Source organism: Gymnoscopelus braueri, assembly GCF_963280865.1.
Source record: "Gymnoscopelus braueri genome assembly, chromosome: 9".
NCBI classification, from domain to species: domain Eukaryota; kingdom Metazoa; phylum Chordata; class Actinopteri; order Myctophiformes; family Myctophidae; genus Gymnoscopelus; species Gymnoscopelus braueri.
The window spans coordinates 7,229,347-7,250,757 of record NC_137610.1 but is presented as its reverse complement, the minus strand read 5'-3'; the positions used below and the strand labels follow the sequence as shown (position 1 = coordinate 7,250,757).

The window sequence follows — 21,411 nt, the reverse complement described above, 5'->3', positions numbered from 1 at the left end:
AAACGATGACTCACTGGCACATTCATAAACCACAGATCACCAGAGCACAGTCCATAATTCTCTTCTGTATTTTACAGTGCAACCATTAATAAGAATGCCTTTTGTTTCATACCTCCACCAAATTATTGTATTTTTTTCCTTCCTGGGATATAGGCTAATAATTATGTTTTAAGTCCATGTAAAATCTGTTATTTGGTATTCAGTGAGAAAAAGAAAAAAAAAGTGACTAGCTTTCAGGCTGCTTTAAAGGCTATATGAGGTTTGTGCCTTAACCACTAGGCCATTGGCGCCTCATTATTATAAATAAAACAATGTTTATTTACCATGGGGAGGTTACTGAGCATGAATGCTCATTTTCAGCAATGCCCTGCTTCACACCCACACATCCACAGTTAGAAATGTCCAAACCTGCCTAACGACGATGATGTCACTGGTAGGCAGGTTTCTGGACTGTCCACAGCCCTCCTCTGAGACACAGAGTGAGTAGACAGAAACGGTGCCATCTTATAATGAGCATTAGTGAGGAGTCGAGGACCAATTATATGAAGATAGGTTGAAAATGGGTGAAATGCTCCTTTAAGTAAAAAAAAATCACACCCAGTGTGAAGGGGGCGGTGTGGTCACAGTGGTCATCACAGTGATGGAAGTTCACTTAAAGAAAAGTAATATTGTGGACCAACCATTGTACACCCCTAACTTAAAAAAAAACATAAATGTTTTTTTTTTAAGTGCATAGTCCTATTTATAGGGCTTTGCACATGTGTCATGTTTCACTAGCCAATCACAGTCCTGAATAGACTGTGATTGGCCAATCACGGTGCAGGGTTAGGGGGGTACACTGGTGGCCAATCACAGCGCAGGGTTGGGGGGGTGCAATCGATGTCGATGTCCAAACCTCACATATAGGGGCGGTTTCACCGCCCAAAAATCACACCCAGTGTGAAGTGAGCGGTGCTATTTATGAGTTATTAATTTCATCATGCATCTCGGTAGCCAATCACAGCACGTCCTGCGAAGTGACGTGCTTACATTTTTTACATTATTATTAATTTCATCATGCGTCTCGCTAGCCAATCACAGCGCGTCTGCGAAGTTTGAAGTTAATTTCATCATGTGTCTCGCTAGCAAATCACGGCACGTCCTGCAGAGCTTAGCCTATGGGCGTGTTTTCCACAGCATGGCGTCACAGCGAAAGACACATTTTCACGACGGAAAGAAAAACTTTCGCCACCGATGGGTCCTAAACCCTCTTATAGGAGCGGTTACACCGCTCAAAAACTACTTCTTCCATCACAGCTGACCTGGTCTCTGATGATGGCGTTGAGGTTGTAGATGTTCATGGGCTCCCTGCGCAGGTCGCCGCCCGCCTCGGAGGGCACAGGGGACGCCGAGCAGGGGGAGATGGTGATGACGGGGGAGCCCATGGAGTTCCGCGTGGGGCTGCCGTGGCAGGCCGGGGAGTCCCTGTCCCCTGCAGACGACGGCACCGCCGTATCGCTGGGCTGCGGGTCTGTGGAGGCAAGGTTATTATGGTTAATTATGTCATGTAACCAGATTTGTAGTGTATTTGTTTGTATTACGTTTGACAACCCCCTGGTGGCTGTTCTGTGTACTTGCACACATGTATTTTATTTTGATAACCTCACAAGCAGGAAGTGCTTCTCATTCATCTCAAGATCTTGCCAGAGGCAGCTGCATGTTGCTGCTGTCCATTATATGCTATCCTTCATGGTTTACACATGGCATTGTCTGCCTTGTGTGAAATGTACAGTATGTTTGGTTAACTATGTTAATTGCTAAGCAGAAATGATAACTGAGCATGCTAATTAATGTTACAGTTGTTTCTATTTCATTGTTGATTGATTGTTTAGTGCATTTAAAGCAGATATTTGACATGTAGGCTTAATTATAGTCTTTATGTGAAGTTACATTGCACTTGTCTATAACATATTAGGCCTCTTATTAGGCCTCTTATTTGTATGTGCTGGTAAATTATGTCATGTAGGCCTTGTACTATGCTTGTCTGTTATTGTGTACTGATGCAACGTGCGTAGTACCATTTTCATACGCATACTATTGTATAGCATATTATATTTCACACTTCAGTAAAGCTACTAAACTCAACACATCGCCTGTTCTTTGGAGCTTGATTAGGAGAGCTGTCTGTCTAACTGAATATACGTTCATGGGGACAACGTTTAGTGAGGACAGAACAAACTATGTTAAGTTAATACTATTTCCTTTTAACTATGACCAGTGTGAAATGTGGTGCACTGTGAGGCAATGGGGAGACTATTATTGTGAAGGGTTGACTGGAAGGGGCTGGTGCTTAGTTGAGACTGCTTTGTTAACGTGCAGGTTTAACGTCAGAGTGCCAGGAATAAACTTCTGCTATGAACCGACAAAAGTTGTTTTATTCCGAGTAACATTGGTAGCAGAGGATGGTTGGTTGGTAACTATAGAGTCCCACCAGGCTTCAACAAAGGGAGGCCATATGACAGTTGGAAGGAAGAATGAGATCGCAATTTCGACCAGTGTCACGGTTTTGGTGCTATCGGGCAGTGCAAGAGAAACGGAGATAGAAATACCGGTAGATGACTTGAATAAAGACGATGGTATGACCAGCTTCGATCGGATAACGAGAGACAGCAGTGTGTCCATGGCAGATTATATCATTGATTTTGAGCAATGTTATTCTCGTATGCGAAAGTACAAGATGGAGCTTACCGATGCAGTGTTGGCTTTCAAACTATTGGATACTGCATGCTTGGACATGAAAGATCGCCAGCTAGCTCTCACAGCATGTACAGATCTAACGTTTGCGTCCATGAAGTCAGCAAGAGGATATTCGGAGGAAAAACGTCAGCTTTCAACATGGGAATCAACCAAGATACTGCGTTTGTAATGGCGGAGCAGAGACGACAGAAGGGCAAGTCTTGGCCTCAAAAGGATCAACAGAAGAAGCCAGTGCCTGGCACAAATCGGAGAGGTACGGTCGTAGATCAAAGTGTGCTGTCTGTCAATCAACTTTTCATTGGGCCAAAGACTGTCCACATAAAAGTGAGCGTGTTAAGCTAACGGAGGAAACTGAAAGTAATACAGATGCAGTAGAGGAGTGCAACATTACTCTGTACACTAAAGAGCCCGCCAATGGAGTGCAAATATCACCCACAGCAGCAGAAATCTTTATGACAGAGTGTTTTGGTTCAGCAATAATAGACACTGCATGCACACGGACTGTGTGTGGACAGGGGTGGCTAGATGGCTACATCACTAAACTGAGCCAGGACGAGTTGAGTGATTTGAGAAAAAATGTAAAACTCGTCGTAGACCATTTAAGTTTGGAGATGGAAAAGTGGTCTATCCCACTAATCGTTTGAAAATTCCTGCAAGAAATTGGAAACTGAGGTAGTTTCAGCCAGGGGTGGGCTGCCAGTGGAGCCTAGTGGAGCGCAGCTCCACTAGCTATGAAGCTGCACGCACGCCCGCACATGCACCATTCGCAGTTTTCGCACCTCGCTAACAAAACCTGCCGATTGACGCTGAGTGTCACAGCTTGAATGAACAGGAATGAGCGACCTGGTTGGATGCATATCAATGGTCCATTGTGTGACCTGCTAAGTAGCCTACTGTAGGTGTCAGATGTCAGATGTCTGAAGCAGTCAAAAGACTTGGATAACAGTGGCTGATGGATTCATTAACTAATTAAATTACAGACACTACAGTTTCCCCATAATGCAAGTAAATAGATTTTTTGGGGATATACAGTATATTGTGGGTTAATAAATAGGCCTACATATTAAAGAGGTTGTTTTAATCGGCGATCGCTCACGTGCGCGGGTACGCGCGTGCACATGCGTGCGACGTAGCGCTCCACTAGCTAAAAAATACACAGCACACCCCTGGTTCCAGCTGATGTTCCACTGCTTTTAAGCAAAGCCTCAATGAAAAGAGCAGGGACAGTACTGGACATGGAAAATGACAGGGCAGTGATGTTCAACAAACCTATAAAACTTGACTTTACAAGCTCTGGTCATTATTGTGTGAACATAATAGACAACAAAAGTGAGAACATTAAAAAGGAAGACCAGGTCTTGACAGCTACAGTGGATAGCATTCCTGAAGAAGAAAAAGAAAGTCAATATGAGGATGAAGGTCAGTGTGAGGATGAAATACTGATCATTTCAGAACAAATTAGCTCAGCTTCTAAAAAGAAAATGTTATTGAAGCTCCATAAACAATTTGGCCATGCCTCCGCTGATATAAACATTTCAGGCAACAATGATGCTGAATGTGTTGTCATTCTGCAAAAGATTGTAAGTGAATGTGAAAATATGCAAATGATACAGCAAACCTACGCCAAAGCCTGCTGTTGGCCTACCACTGGCATCTCAGTACAACGAGACTTTAGCTGTAGACTTGCATGAACACGGGCCAGCCAGGTATGTGGTATCCACCTGATTCGGATGCTATCAATGCATTGAATGGGACATTATCACGTTGAATCAGACTATTGAATGGGCGAAGTAGGTGACATCCTGACCTACCCGCGATCTATCATATCATTCATTGGGTGTATCAGGACATACTGACCTACCGACGGAGATGACTTATATAAAGTTAAGTTTCGGACCACCGAGCGAGCGAGCCAAAGCGAGCGAGTTGCCGTCCCAAACGTTGCGACGTTCGCTTCAGCCTACTCAGCGCCGTCCGAGTTATATACAGATAGGCACAGAATCGTAAATCATGTTGTGGGGACTGCTCTGCCTCCGGGTAGGTCAGTATCTCCTGTCGCCTACTTTGCCCATTCAATGGTCTGATAAAACGTGATTATGTCCCATTCAGAGCATTGATAGCTTTCGAAGCCGGTGTATCTCCACATTATTGATCAGTTCACACGTGTTAGTGCAGGCAGCATTCTGACCACAAAGAAGTCTTCCAAAATTGTGAAAAACTTCATGACTGGATAAGTGTTCATGGCCCCCTCAGATTATTTTTTATTTTATTTTCTCGGATAATGGAGGCGAGTTTAATAATGATGAGGAGAGAGATATGGCAGAACATTTTAATATAGACATTAAGACAACAGCTGCGTACAGCCCATGGAGCAATGGTCATAAAGAAAGTAAAGGCTAGCAACGGTTGTGACTGGAGCACTGCAATGGACTGGGCTCTAATGGCAAAGAACACCATGCAAAGTGTCCATGGATACAGTCCTCATCAGCTGGTGTTTGGACAGAATCCTAATCTGCCCTCTGTACTAACTGATAAACCCCCAGCTTTAGCGGGGACAACAAAAAGTGAAGGGCTGGCAAGACACATCACTACTTTGCATGCAGCAAGAAGGGCTTTTACAGAAGCAGTGTTCAGAAAGAATATCGAGAGCCCTGCGGAAAATACGCCACACTGATGAAAAATATTAAAGTGGAGATGGAGTATATTACAAGCGAGTGGATTGCCCAGAGTGGAAAGGACCAGGAGTTGTCATCGGTCAGGACGGTGCAGTGATTTTTGTCAGACATGGAGGAACATGCATTAGAGTGCATCAGCTCAGATTGAGGAAAGTGAACAGAGGAAATATGGATCAATGGTGTTACAAAAGCTGATTCAGAAAATGACACAAACATTGAGCAAGGACAGGACATCGTCATGTTGACAGTAACATACCTGAGGTGCAACAGGTGCAACAGGGACTGAGACAAATGGAGCCAACACAAATGGCTGATGGGGTGCAAAATGAAACAGGACACACAACTGACAATACAGACACACATGGTGGTACAGAGTAGAGAACAGGTGTCAATCTGAAAACAGGACAAATTGTGAAATACACACACAAAGATAGAGGTGTTTTACACACAGCTAATGTTTTGGGGTGTGCAGGCAAAGCTACGGGGCAAGTACAAAAACTGGTACAATTTGCTTTATATTGAACCCACTAATGTTGCAGGCACTACAGATTCAGCTGTCAAGAGATGAGAACCTTGAGGTAGTAACAAATGAAGTTCCATTAACAAATGTCACTGACACTAATGTCACAAGTGTATGTGAGGATGTTTACTGTAACAAAAGATGTATCATTTGACTTTGCAAAACATGTTGAGATAAAGAGCTGGAAGGAAAACAATATGATTGAGGAAGTTAAAGATGAGGGACAAAAATGTGTTTTCTACCAGGTGGGTGTGCACTCTCAAAGAGACACTCACTGAACCAGTACCAAAAGCACGCCTTGTGGCTATAGGTTTTGAAGAGTTACAAGTGTCGACTACTTGTGGCAGTGATTTGTCAAAGACAGTGGACACCTCATTCGATGGGAATGACACGTGTCACGTGACATTTACATCAGGCCTCCTCCTGAGGCTGAGAGTGAAGGCACATTATGGAAGCTTTAAAAAAAAGTGTGTCTATGGACTGGCAGATGCTTCTCTCTACTGGTACAACAGAGTAAAGCAAATATTGCTGACGACAGGGGGAAACATTTCCAAAGTTGATCCAGCTGTTTTCTACTGGCTAGATAAGGACTGTGCTGTGACTGGGGTTCTAGCCTGCCATGTGGATGACTTCATATGGGGAGGCACGCAAAGCTTCTCCACCACAGTAATATCACAGCTCAGATCTGCATTCCAAATTGGACGTGAGGAACATGAAAACTTCTGTTATGTGGGAATCAGTGGTGTGTTCTAGGTTTTATCGAAAGGGTATACCATAATTATTCCCTGCACCCGCACGACACGCAGACGTATATACACTCGCGCGTGGTCACCGAATGAAATGGTTAGTAGACGGTTGACGGTATACGTTTTTTTATTTTTTTTATTGTCTTGGACGGTATACTATGTAAATAGTGTAACACGGTAGAATACACCACTGGTGGGAATAGACGTTGTCACTGTGAACAGAAAAGTACAAATACATCCTTCAAGAGCTGTGGAACAAGACTCGCCTCTCTGTGAGAAAGAAAGAGATCAACTCAGGTCCAAGATAGGTCAAATCCTCTGGGTTGCAAGACACAGCAGACCAGATGTAATGTTTGATGCAAGCAACTTGGCGTCAAGCATAAAAAATGCAACTGTCCAAACTATTCATGAGGCAAACAGGATAGTGTCTAAACTTAAAACCAAGGTAGTTCTCAACTTCCAGTACTTGGGCAGAGACAGTGCCTTGAAGATGATTACGTTCAGTGATGCCTCATTTGGAAATCTTTCTGATGGAGGCACACAAGGAGGACACTTTATTGTGCTGATGGGGGAAAATGGGAAGTTTCCATTTTCCATTTTCTTTCTTGGCAGTCTAGGAGAGTCAAGAGGAATGTACGTAGCACTGAAACACTGGCAATGTCAGAAGGGATTGATAATGCTATCTTTCTGTCTACACTCTTCTCTTCTCTGACTGCTGGTGATGTTGAACATGCTGCACCAATAACCTGCGTCACAGATAATCATTCACGGGCTGATGCACTTAAGTCCACAAAGACAGTCACTGAAAACTGGAAATCAGCAGCATCTAAGAGCTCATCCTAACCAAAAGGGTTGAGCGGGTCCTTTGGTACAAAACAAAAGAACAACTTGCGGACTGCCTTACAAAAAAGGCGGCTTCACCTCTTCAGTTAATTAACACATTGACCGCCGGGCCCGTAGTTCTACGGGCCGTTAAATCCAACGGTAAAGCGCCGATCCCGTAGCCTACGGGCTGTGGTGCTTTTTCCTTTTTTTCGAAAAAAAAAACTTTTTTCAATTTTCTAGTACGGCACATTTCATTGTAACACCACCGGAAACAGAATTATTTGGGATCCGGTTTTGACGATCACGCCGGCTCCCATTCTAAAGCGCACACTGAAACTCAATTCTCTTCCTGTAGTTTTTTCTCCTCGCATATCACTGTTTAACGTAATCCGCTCTAACTACAATCATGGAGCTCCGTTTGACATGCGGTTTTCACTGGGAGATACAGTGAGATGTCGCCGATGTAAACAGACCGTGTACGGCTCAATCTTAAGGATTTTAACAAGATCTATGGCGACGTGAAAAAAACAAAAAACAACAATAAAACGTTGGCACTGGTGAGTACATTATGAGATTAACCTCTGGCGGTCAATGTGTTAAGGACCTTAGTGGAGGACAGTGGCAACTTACTGAAAGTACTTGATAAGGGACAATGGACACTCAAAGGGACAATAATGACATTGAAAGGACAGTGACGGTAACACAAAACTTTTGGTCACAAGCTGTAAGACTTCTTTTTGGAAAATATTCCAATGCTTTTTTTCCCTTTTTTTTGGAAACACAGTGAGTTTGTTAAGTTAATACTACTGTATGTCCTGTTAACTATGACCAGTGTGAAAAGTGGTGCACTGTGAGGCAATGGGGAGACTATTATTGTGAAGGGCTGACCGGAAGGGGCTGGTTCTTAGTTGAGACTGCTTTGTTAACGTGCAGGTTGAACGGCAGAGTGCCAGGAATAAACTTGTGTTATGAACCGACAAAAGCTGTCTTATTCCGAGTAACAAACTAAACCTAAGGAAATAACCAGACAAAAACATTTTAGTTAACAGAAATAAAAATGAGGACGAGGCTTTAGAAACTGCAGTGTGTTTACAAAAATAACTAAAACGAACCAAAATCATAGAGAAAATGTCCTTAGTTTTAGTCTTTGTCAATTGATTCTATGTAATTCTATATAAGCCTAGTATTTTGGTTGTATATTAAATCTACCTTAAATGTGTATTCTTGGAATGCTTTTTAAATTACATGTTTGTTATTACACAATATTTCTGAAATTTTTGTCAGAAACACCTCATAATTATAAAACATTTTAACTAGGAAACCCACTTTAAAACTAAACATTAAAAAAAACAACTAAACTATAATAACCTTGTTTGGTGGGCGAGTCCGACGGGCTGCGGTTGGATTCCGAGGAGCAGGCGGCGGAGACGGCCGCTAGACGCCGCGCCAGGCGGGGGGACAGCAGGGCTCTGGGGTCATCGGAACCCTTCAGGCTCCCGTTGCGGGTCGTCCTGTGTTAATTAGCAGAATAAATCTTAACCACTTAAACCCCAGCATCCTTATAGTGGGGAAGGCTTTCTCTGGAAAATAGCAGATCGACAAGCTCACAACGCGTCGCGCTGCGACGCGTTGTGAGCTTGTCGATCGGCTATTTTCAGCGAACGCCTTACCCACAATAACAGAAAACAGAAAAGACACTAGTATAGAGCCCTGAGGGTTTAAGTGGTTAGCATCATAGGGTGCAACAGTTTATCGAACAATTAAAAAATGAAATCATCAATAATTTGATAAAATAATCGATTAATAATCTATCCCAAGTTTGAGCATCGATTATATCAATTAAAATGAAGGGAAGAAAAACTATAGGGAAAATAGCAGATCTGAAAGCTCACAACGTATCGCAATGTGACACACTGTGAGCTTGTAGATCTGCTATTTTCACAATTTTTGCATAATACAGTTGAGCGACAAAGTATAGACGAATCCACAGACGCGCTGCCTGTAGCTGCCTGTAGGCGGTCATTGCTGCGGTGTCGCGTCCGCGGAGCGTTGACACCGCAGCAATGGCTGCGCGCAGGGCAGCGCTCCGTGGATTCGTGTATAGAATAACGCTTAGGTGGTTAAAAGGAATACTTCACCCCAAAAAATTACGCATTCCTCATTTTTGTCGCATTCCTGAGCCAATAATTCAATATTTGCTGACGCTGCTGTGATAGGAGACCAATGCAAAACTATATAAAAGAATAACATAAGCCCCAAAACCACTCTCACACTGCCTACTGATGATCCATGTTCAAAGAGAATGTTTTGAATATAGTTTTGCTCTCGTTAAGATTGTTGGCTCAGGAATGCGACAAAAAAAATAAAAAATAAAAATAAAGGCTTCATGGGGTGAGTAATTCATAGAGAAATAATAAAATAGAAATAAGTAATTATTTGGGGGAAGTATTCTGATATACTGTTTATTCATTGTTTACGCTGATATGCTGATCCACCTGCTCTGGCGGTAGTAGTCCAGCATGACGCGGTTGGGCGTCTCGTTGTTGCACAGGCACACGTGGTGGTAGAGCTGCGCCAGCTCCTCGCTGAAGGTCACTAGCTCGTCCTGCGCCGCGTTCAGCATGCTGTGGCTCTCCGTCGCCAGGCCGGTGGCGCCGCGCAGCTCCGCCTCCAGACACGCCGCCCTCTCCCGGGCCTCGTGGCAGCTGCGCTCCAAGCGGATCACCTGGAAAAAAGGGCGGGACAGACAACTGAGTCTTAAACCACTTAAAAACCTTCTGTTCTTAGCAGTGGTGGAAAAAGTACTCAAATTGTTTACTTAAAGGGATTGTAGGCAACATTAAGCCTAAATTTAAAAAATATTTATATATATGTATTTTGCATTTTTTCCCCCTCTATTAGCCACTATATAATGATGCTGGGGTGTTTTCTAGCATTGAAACACATTTTTTTCTGAAATCCGTATTTTCCCTACAGTTTATGTTTGTGCGGGACGTAAATGCATGTGCGTGTCTGTGCGCGTCCGTGCCCGTGTGAACTGTTCGTGTGAACCCGGATGGAACCGAGTGTAGCCGTCAAAAATGGAACGAGCCGCCATTGTTTTCTGTGGGCAGTTTATACTTCTTACTTTCGGTTTTAAAACGCTCTCAAACTTCTTTTTTGAGGCACGGAATTCACTTTTAACACATTGGGTGCCAAAACCGTATATATACGGTTTTGCGCATACTAACGTTGAGTGCCAAAACCGACTCCAATCCACCTCCTGGTTAACTTATGACTTCAAAAACCTGTATCTCGGCTCCTGTGCACTTTTTTTTTTTACAATGTTAATTTAACTTTTTTGAACTGGCTGCAACTATGGAATGGATTTCCGAATGTTTTAAATTTTTTCCCCCCGATTGTACGAGACCTGTATGTGTGTAATGAGGGGATCACCGTGAGGACGGTGATCACTGAATTTTTTTTGTGACTACTTGAAAAAGGTTCAAAATGTTTAAAAAGTCCTGGCACTCAAAGTATAATATTTTAATAAACCTCTGGCACCCAATGTGTTAAGATATCGTTTGGATAGAATTTAGTTGTTTAACTTCATATATGTGGTCAATTTATCATGAAAGAGCCTATTTAAAAAAAAAAATATCAGAGAACCGGCAGGGGCAGGCAGTGACACGCATTGTATCCGAATAAAGCAACCTATTTTCGGCATGGCCCGTTTAGAAGTCCCCCCTGCGTCACCCCCTGGTGGTCGGGGAAACAAACTGCTGATGAGGAGGAGGGGGGGGGGGGGTTCTCTGAACTTGCCTACAATCCCTTTAACACATTCAGTGCCATAAACATAATAAATAAATACAAAATAAAAAGAAGAAAAAAAAGGGAATGGACAGATGTGATGTGACGTCACCCCAAAAAGTAAAAGTATCAATATCAATATCCATTTTGAAGATATGTTGAAATACGGGTGACGTGCTCCTCTGAGGCGCCCTGACCTGCTCGTCCAGGATGCGTACTCTGTCCTCGGCGGTGCGGTTGTTGCGCTCGTCCCCCTGATCCTCCACCGCCTGGTTGAACATCTCCTTCAGGGCCTTGAGCTCCGCCTTCAGGTCGATCACCTCTGTCACCGCCACCCGGTACTTGCACTCCAGGATCTCGAAGCCGTGGATCTCGGGGTCGTAGTCGTCGTGGCGCCCGACACCGTTGGCCGACGACGGCGGGGACGGCGAGCCGCCGTCGGGCTTCTCGCAGTCGTGCGGGTCGTCCAGCTCCTTGTCGCCGGCGCCGTGCGCCCGCCTCATGGTGTGCACGCGCTGCGTCAGGCGGTGGAAGCGGTCGTGCTGCTCGGTCAGCGCGCCCTGCGTGTGCTGCAGCTGCGTCTGGGACTCCTGCAGGGTCATCAGCAACGCAGCCTTCTCTCGCTCCACCTGCAGGACAGGGGTGGAAAGAAACTTAAGTACATTAAGACAAGTACTGTACCCGAGTACTTTTAAAAAAATAGTTATAGTTTTATAAGATTTTTTTATAATAGTTTTAATTTTAATTTTAGAGACAGTACAGTGTATAACAGACGATACCTAAACACATAACACCACCAAAAACAGACAAAACATTACAATAATAATGATATAATTTGTAAATATGTAGATAACTTGTCTGGCCTTCTGTTGCTCTCTTGTTTTGATCTCCTTCCCACCTGCCCCCCACCCTCTTCTTCTCCCCCCCCCCCCTCTTCTTTCTATGGAAACTAACGTTGCGATGGGAACGATGTACAAAAAAGAATTTCACCCACTTTTTTACCTTGTAAACCTGTGATGTGACAATAAAACTGATTCTGATTCTGATTCTGATACTAATACAAAAAGACACCTAAAACAAACACATTGCTAATGTAATTTTGTAATGCAGTAATCTAGTTGTAGATAACTTGATATTTCTGTTTTCCACTGGGCCAGTGTTGGGGGCGAAGGGGCCTTCCAATTTACATCAATACATTTTTTGGCAGCGATGAATGCAAGGTCGCACAATTTTCTTTGGTAACTGTCACCCTTGAAATGACCATTTAGAGTCTAATCTAGTTTTAGACAGAGACGAGGGGAGGGTATCAGCCTAAGGTCAAGACAAGATGACATAAAGGAACATACTGTATATCCTCCCAAGTACAATTTTGACTTTGACTTTACTTGAGTATTTCCATTTTTTTTTAGGCGTTATACTCCTGTACATCTGTGAGGCAAAGTTGTACGTAGTTGTTATTCCACTATTATTATTTCAAATGTTTAGTTTTCTAGTTTCTTAGCGGATTTACATATTTTTTTACAAAACATACATTAACCAATTATGCCCTAGTTTATACTTGGGCTGGTCGAAAATAGCTGATCTACAAGCTGACAATGCGTAGCATTGTAGAAAAAGTTTTACACATTTTGAAATTTGAATAGATTTCAATTTGCAGTGTGTGGTGTGCGTGTGCGTGTGCGTGTGTGCGTGTGCGTGTGTGTGTGTCACCAGCATATCTCAAAAACCGTCTGATCACATTTGTCATATAAAGGTGCATTATTCCAGGTGTGAATACTGTCCACAGCTTGTTGTTGCTGTGTACTGTACTGTATAATTGATGTGACGTGCTGTTGAATGGCTTTGTGATCAGTCATGCTGTCTGCACTGTGTCCCTGTGCAGAGCTGCTGAGATGATGACACTGGATCCATTCACTTCTGGAACACGGCCAATAAGTGGATGGACACAATGCACACAGCGTAGAAAACCTTAATCTATATAAACTAATCTATATGTACAATATGCACTATGTACTGTATGTACACCTACTGTATAAATTATAATATATCGTCTCTGTCGGGTGGAAACTGGAAACCTTGTGTCCAAAACGGTTACTTTTCAGGATTCATTGGATTAAAATTCAATAATAGCAAAAGTGCTGCGTTTTGAGCTTGTAGATCTGCTGCTTTTGATACTCTTGTGTGACGCTTTAGTATGATCTTGTAGGGCATTAATTTACAACCAAATAACACAAAAGGTTCAAATATGGAGATAAGAGATGTCTGCCCGTCAGCAATGATATGCTTGTGAGTGTGTATATAATACTGTTTGTCTTCTGAATGCAGAGGGAGAGAGAGAGAGAGAGAGAGAGAGAGAGAGAGAGAGAGAGAGAGAGAGAGAGAGAGAGAGAGAGAGAGAGAGAGAGAGAGAGAGAGAGAGAGAGAGAGAGAGAGAGAGTGAGAGTGGATGCGGATGATAGAGAGATAAAGAACAGGAACAATGAGAAGGAGATAGAGGACGGGTTTCATATTGACATTGCGGAGGGGAGGAGGAAGGAGATGACAGATAAACATAGACCCAAACTCACACAGAGCTAGACAATGATTCAATGATTGAATGTGTATTTCCTTTACTCTTGACTGTGACGATAGACTGTTAACTGTCCAAACTGACCCTCGACACACGAGAACAAAGGCAGACCACTTCAGTGCTTTCACATTCAATTAATGCATTTAAAACATGTAGAGGCATTCTGCCATTAAGGTCTCTAGATGTAAACGCCCATCAACAAACAACAACAACACAGGAATAGATATTAATTCTTTAACCGACTGCCTTAATGTATCTCAACCCTTAAAGATAAGCTTTAAACTGTACAGGCTGAAATGGGTTGGTTAGATTTATCATGGGGTAAAGAAAGTTCCAATTAGCTCTATCTACAAATCAGACTCCATGCGACTTTAACCCTAATAGTCTGTAATTTGTTCAACCCATTAAGACCGGGAACGCATCTGTGTGTAATTTTTTGATTTCTCTGGCTATTCAAAAATAGCAGATATACAAGCTCATAGTGCGGCACCAAGTGCTGCACTATGAGCTTGTAGATCTGCTATTTTCAAAAAATCATGATTTTTGAACATATATATTTTTTAAAGCGAACAGTTTTAACTTAAACCTTTGCTTCTGGGGGGTTCCTGGAACAACACATTTTGAGATAGGGGTCCGCGGCCAAATACATATCATACCTTGACATGAAAAAAGTTTGAGAACCACTGATTATAGCAACATGATTTTTTCAAAAAACTGTTAGGATTTAGAAGACATTTGTAGAATCCCCAGAAGCAAAGATTTGAGTTAAAAATTTTCACTTTAAAATATATAGTATATTCAAAGATTTGCACAAATATAAAAACAAAAATAGCAGATCTACAAGCTTGTAGCGCGGCACTCGGTGCTGCGCTATGAGCTTGTATATCTGCTATTTTTGAATAGCCAAAGATATCAAAAAATGACACACAGATGCGTTCCCGGTCTGAATGGGTTAAAAACATTCTGGATTGTGGTTTGAACCTTCTTGTCTGTGTCTGGAGCAGTCACACTGTTTAACCAGCGTTTAGAAGCGTGGTGTTGCTGATGTAGAGATCACAGTAATGGGACTGTTAATGTGATTAGTGTGTGGTTGTGTTTACAGAGAGAGCCACAGCACTAATACGTTCCGGAGACACAAACCGCATTAGTTACTTCCTAGCTGACTGTGTATTTGTACTGTTAGGCTACATGAGTGGTTCTATTTGTATCGCTGCATGCCTCACTGTATCTCTCTGCCTTTCACCTTTTGTTGAATGTGAAGGAATAAATAAGAAATGGAGATAGAAAGTACATACTGTACATTTACAGTAGTATACATTCACTGGCTATGCGTCTCTCTACTGCATCGACCTCAAGCATTATTGGATGCTTATCACACTGACAGGGTTCCCTATGGTAAACACACACACGCACGCATGCACACGCACACGCACGCACGCACGCACGCACGCACGCACTCTGCTGCTGAACTATACTCAACACGTCTTCTGCACAGAATGGCTGCTCAGAAAGATGGTGATATCATTAAGATCTTAGCTTAAAGTGTAGGCTATAGAACGTGTCCATGAACATTGGTACTGTAGCAATTATGAATTATTATAATACGTGATACTTATAAGTCATTATACCATTCTTTATAATGTGTTATGTTTATGGTTATAAAGCATTAAGAGTATTTATGAGGTCTTCTATGATTACACATGGTTATGAGCAGATCATAATGCCTTATAAGTATGTTTATAATGCATTATAGACATGGAATGCATAGCAAGTGTTACCGTGGCGGTCATTCATTTAATCATCTGAATTTATTCTTTGGTAGGCCTACGATTAAAATGTAGGCCTATGTGCATTCGGAAAGGTGTGCTTAGGTTTGGAAACGTGTGAAGGTATTAAAACGTACTATTTATAATACTACGTATAATACAATTATCAAGTTATAATTTAGCAAAATATGAGAAACATTTGAGTTAAATGCTCTCTACATCAGAACTTATTCTAAATTGTTTACATCTCCCATTTGCGCAATTCATTTTCGATAAAACCGGCAAAATCCACCTCCCTCAAGCGCAAATCTTTAGTAGCAAAATGTCAATATTTTCTATTACTTTTTCTGTGTTTCCATTCAAGGTTTCTATGAGCAAAAATGTTTTTTGCAGCATAAAACCTGGTTGATGGAAACCCAACTACAGATGGCAGCACACCTGTGCATTGCGCATAAAAAATGCAGTAACATTTCATCCCAATTTCTTGTCACCCACTAAATGCCATCACCTTTTCATTTAAATGTCATCACCTTGTTATTTCCTGCCTGCTGCTTGCACCACACTGCAGACAGGCCTGTTTTCACCAGCCCAGGACTCATTTAATAATTACACGCAAACGCACGCACGCACGCACATAGTACACTGCATTCTCTAATGAGACTCAGTGTGTAAATCACTGTTTTTTAACCAGTATTGATTGTCTCTGAATGAGGCCGGTACGTAAATTAATTAGAAGCCTGAGTTATACTTGGGCTGGCTATTACACGGCTTGGTTGAATGCTTGATTCTGATTGGTCAATCACTGATCATTCATCGGTCTGTTATTTTTGAATAATGACCGCTGAACTCAATAACAGACCGGTGTCTAATCAAAGACTCAGAGCACCTGCCTCATATTAATCTGCATTGCTTGATTTTTGCAGTGTCCAACATCGCAGCCATGTAAACAAACACACTATGTCATTTACAGCTAAACAGTACACTCAAGAAGAAAACATTTAAAGCGAGAAATAGACAATGCAGTAACGGAATATTGATTCCACTTGATTCCATTTGATCACCACTTCCTAAATGAATGGACTACTTTCACTGACGTAAGTAAACTGGACACACCTGGCATAAATTAATGGACTACTTTCATTGACGTAAGTAGTTAAATCAATCATCTCGTTTTGTTGTTACTTTTGGGTCAATATTCATTTCTTTATCCTATTATATATATATATATATATATTATATATTCCGAAGTGGCTTCGAGTCGGGGTCTAAACACCATGTCAGGGTTCATTTCCTGCTCCTCATTGATTAGCCCTTGCTTGTGCATCGTGTCAATAACAAAGTTCTTCTTCCACCACTGGAAGCAGCTCACTGCATGTGTTCAGAACGCTGCAGTGTCACCTACCCACCTGTAGGAGCTGCTGTTTGACCTTCTTCACTTCGGACAGGTTGAGCTCGCTGAACAGGTCCGACACGGGGTGAAGCCCCTCCCCCTTGCTGCCGGGCCTGGACAATCCGGCGAGGTGGCCCTTGCAGCGGTTGCAGTCCTCGTTGTTGCCGTTGGCGACGGCGCTCAGGGTGCCGTTGGTTCCTATGTTGGAGGCGGGGTTATTATAGTTAACCAAAACTCTCACCCCTGATACATACCCCATACAAAATTAGAATTAAAACTGAAGGTGCGCTCCCACTGCAAGATAAAATATCTTTGTAGTAGCTTGAATCGCTTCACTTCACCTCAGTTGGGATTTTCCATCTGAAGCGAAGGATACAGAGGCGACAAAACGTTTAGTTCACCTTGCCCCGTTGACCTCATTCACGCCGCTCAATGAAACACGCTAAGTCGGGCCGCTCGAACAAATGTTTTATCTTGTGGTGGGAACACACCATTTTGGGCGGGAACCCCTATTTGTAACTATACCTTTCAGGGCGGGAAACCCTTTAGGGGTTATTGTTGCTATGTACAGTATATATAGCAACATACATTTGTTGTAATTTATGTACGTTTTTCAGAAAACTTAGGTCAGGATTTAGAAGGTGTTTTTAGAATCTGCCTCAGGTCTAAATGGGTAAAAGCAATATATCATAAATGCACTATGTAACTCTTCTACCCCGGATTTGAACCCGGTTTCCTGCGCAAGTGCTGAAACTTTTACCATTGAGCAAGCCTGCCTTGCTCAGGGGATAAATAGAATCTTGACCATCAGGTCAAAATTTGTATCATATCCTGTGTCTAGGTGAGACATGACCTTTGACACGATCTAAAATACAACCACCCCAATTGTATAAGTTATATTGAATTAACATACTCTACCATACAGATTGGACAAAATTACAGTATTATAGTGACACTAATAGTAACTAAACAAAAACATTTTCAAAAAACAAAGCCTAAACTAAACTAGCAAACCCTCCTTTGAAACTGTCCCCAAAAACGATATAAAAAAATACAAACAAAAGCTAAACTCTACTAACCTTGGTTGTTGGCGTCGTCGGGGAACTTGAGTCCCTCCACGCCGGTGACGGTGAGCGCCAGGTGGGCTCCGGCTCCGTAGAGGCTGTCGCTCAGGCTGAGGTGGTGCGCCAGCTCCTTCCTCAGGTTGTTCTTCTGCTCGCGCTCGTTCTTCAGCGCGTCCAGAGCCTCCTCCAGCTGACCCTCTGAGATGTCCTTCAGACGCAGGGCGTCCTCCAGCTGACTGTTGAGGAGCACCGTCTCCTCCTCCAGAACCTTGATCTCATGTTTCAGTCCTTCATACTCCACCTGGTGGAGAGGAGAGGAAGAGGAGAGGAGAGGAGAGGAGAGGAGAGGAGAGGAGAGGAGAGGAGAGGAGAGGAGAGGAGAGGAGAGGAGAGGAGAGGAGAGGAGAGGAGAGGAGAGGAAAAGGAGAGGAGAGGAGAGGAGAGGAGAGGAGAGGAGAGGAGAGGAGAGGAGAGGAGAGGAGAGGAGAGGAGAGGAGAGGAGAGGAGGGGAAAAGGAGAGGAGAGGAGAGGAGAGGTAGAGGAGAGGAGGGGAAAAGGAGAGGAGAGGAGAGGAGAGGAGAGGAGAGGAGAGGAGAGGAGAGGAGAGGAGAGGAGAGGAGAGGAGAGGAGAGGAGAGGAGAGGAGAGGAGAGGAGAGGAGGGGAAAAGGAGAGGAGAGGAGAGGAGAGGAGAGGAGAGGAGAGGAGAGGAGAGGAGGGGAGAGGAGGGGAAAAGGAGAGGAGAGGAGAGGAGAGGAGAGGAGAGGAGAGGAGAGGAGAGGAGAGGAGAGGAGAGGAGAGGAAAAGGAGAGGGAGAGGAGAGGAGAGGAGAGGAGAGGAGAGGAGAGGAGAGGAGAGGAGAGGAAGAGAGGAGAGGAAGAGAGGAGAGGAGAGGAAGAGAGGAGGAGAAGAGAGGAAGAGAGGAGGAGAAGAGAGGAGAGGAAGAGAGGAGAGGAAGAGAGGAGAGGAAGAGAGGAGGGGAAGAGGAGAGGAGAGGAGAGATAGAGAGGAGAGGAGAGGAGAGGAGTGTTTTATAATGTTTTATATTTGGTTCTAGCCAATCCACCTACAATGGATACTACGGGTAGAAAGTAGAAAGCATATAGGAAGTTATATCTCACCATAAGTAACAGTTACTAGTTACACATATTACCTATATTCAAACAATGTAAATCACAAAATGTTTGCATATGTTATTAATTTCAGAACTACAGTACAAATCAAACATTTATAATTGTCCTTCTATACCTAAATATAAAAATAAAAACAAGGATGTAATCTCGTGATTACATGTTGAGCAGCCATCTGCTGTGTGAAGCAGTAAAAGTAATGCCCCCTCCTCCAGGGGCCAGTAAATCATGTCTTTCCTTTCCTATACACCGTTGCTTCTGTTTCCCGTGAATGTGTCCACTCTGGGAATGGTGACAAAATGTGATGTCAGCCTTTATAGGTGTGACTCACACAGCCACACTGTGTGAATGTGTGCAGGAATAAATGTATGAGGGCCAACGAGGACACTGAAATAATTCTATTAGGAGTGGTGACATTGGTGTTATTTTACAGCAGTATGTGTGTCACAATTGGAGGTGACAAGGAGGGGTTGAGCTGAATAGTAATAATACTCACAATGACATTGAACCTGGAGCGTTATGACAGGATAACTCAATGAAATGTACAGTACAGTCCTTCAAAGAAGCCACCGCCAAGTGGGAAACGGCTAAAGCAATGACAACGCGTGTGTCATCATGGTAGCTCTGCCTGAAGCAATGAGAATGTGTGTGTCATGGTAGCCCTGCCTGATGCAATGAGAATGTGTGTGTGTCATGGTAGCTCTACCTGATGCACTGAGACTGTGTGTCATCATAGCCCTGCCTGAAGCGATGACAATGTTGTGGGTCATGGTTAGGCCACAATTACATAATCCCCTGTGCGTGCTGCACTGTTGTTGTGCAGTGACAAATATTGGCCTCCCCGCCCGACTTCCCTCCTCCGAACACGACAATTTGTGTTCCCATAGACCAGTCATTCTCAACCTTTTTTAATTCAATCACACCCAGTTTGATATGCATTAAGCCACGGACCCCCATTTAATTTTTATCTCTGGGACCCCAATCTCCACTGTACCATCCTGTGTGGGTTTTTTTTTTAACTCTCAGAGTTACATACCTGTAAGGGTCCTTTTAGTTCCATTTCTACAGTCTGTCTAAATAAGGCTACAACTCTGAGAGTGTACAAATGGGTCCATTTGGTTCCATTTGTACACTCTCAGAGTTATGGGGGTCCTTGAAATTAAAAAGTTTGAGAACCACTGTCCTACACGAAATGGAACAGAGCCTTCATCAGTATCATTGGTAACACCTGTGAAGCATATATGGAGCCAATTGAGACGTCATAGGTGGTGAAGACAGACCTGGTTCTGTTTGAGCGTGGACACCAGCTTCTGCAGGGTGATGTTCTCCTCCTCCAGCTCAGTGTAGTCCTGCAGCAGACGGGCCTCTCGGAACTTCAGCTCCCTGATCTCCTCTCTCATCCTGGTCCTCTGCAGCTCCAGCATCTCGTTGCTCTGAAAGCACATGAAACACACAACAACAACACGTCACACCAGGGCTGTCACGATTATCACATTTTGTGTGATGATTAATTGTCACACAAATAATCGCGATTGACGATTTGATTGTGTTTTTGTCATTGAAGACTGGTCTGGAACATAATATAAATTACATTTCTGTTTGGCGTTTAGGTTGTGAAGTTGCACAGGGCAGATATGACAAATAATATACACGTGAATATACAAAGAAATGAATGACATATTGAATGACATATTTAATCATTTAATAACGTACTTTCCCAAAAATAAATATAGTGGAAATGGAAATGCTATTTACGATTATATAAAATAATTGTCGTTAGGCGATTATGTAATAGTTGTGACAGGCCTAAACGTCACAACATGAAAGCACAAGAACACAACGTCAAAAAACATCACAACCTGAAACCACACGAACACGTCACAAAACCCCTGAAAGCAAGAACATAAAATGTCGCAAAACCTGTCACAAAACATCACAACCCAAAAGCACACGAACACATTAAACGCAACGTCACAAAACGTCACAAACAGCTGTGTTATCAGATGAATCCCAGCAATTGATGATCAGAGCTGAAGTGTTTGCATTTTGACTTTCACAATAAAGAGGAGGCACTCAGATTATGTGACTGTTTTTGTCTGGGAGACAGTCATCTTGCTGGTGCCCATTCAAAACTTGAGTTAATAGCCCAGTTAGACTCTTCACATACTAGAGTATGTCTGACATAAATGTCAGAGCTTAAATC

General features: G+C 43.0%; 1 protein-coding gene across 1 annotated transcript in view; it reads right to left on the bottom strand.

Moving 5' to 3' along the window:
* Window positions 1-21,411, bottom strand: part of bicd1a (bicaudal D homolog 1a) — a gene marked incomplete at both ends in the record, with an annotated part of 80,460 nt that overhangs the window by 8,856 nt on the left and 50,193 nt on the right. Inside the window, 7 exons of the mRNA XM_080438004.1 lie at window positions 1,302-1,471; window positions 8,871-9,013; window positions 9,998-10,227; window positions 11,489-11,920; window positions 17,033-17,259; window positions 18,096-18,381; window positions 20,489-20,641. Of these exons, the coding sequence (XP_080294130.1) occupies window positions 1,302-1,471; window positions 8,871-9,013; window positions 9,998-10,227; window positions 11,489-11,920; window positions 17,033-17,259; window positions 18,096-18,381; window positions 20,489-20,641 (1,641 nt within the window). The remainder of the gene's footprint in view (window positions 1-1,301; window positions 1,472-8,870; window positions 9,014-9,997; window positions 10,228-11,488; window positions 11,921-17,032; window positions 17,260-18,095; window positions 18,382-20,488; window positions 20,642-21,411) is intronic.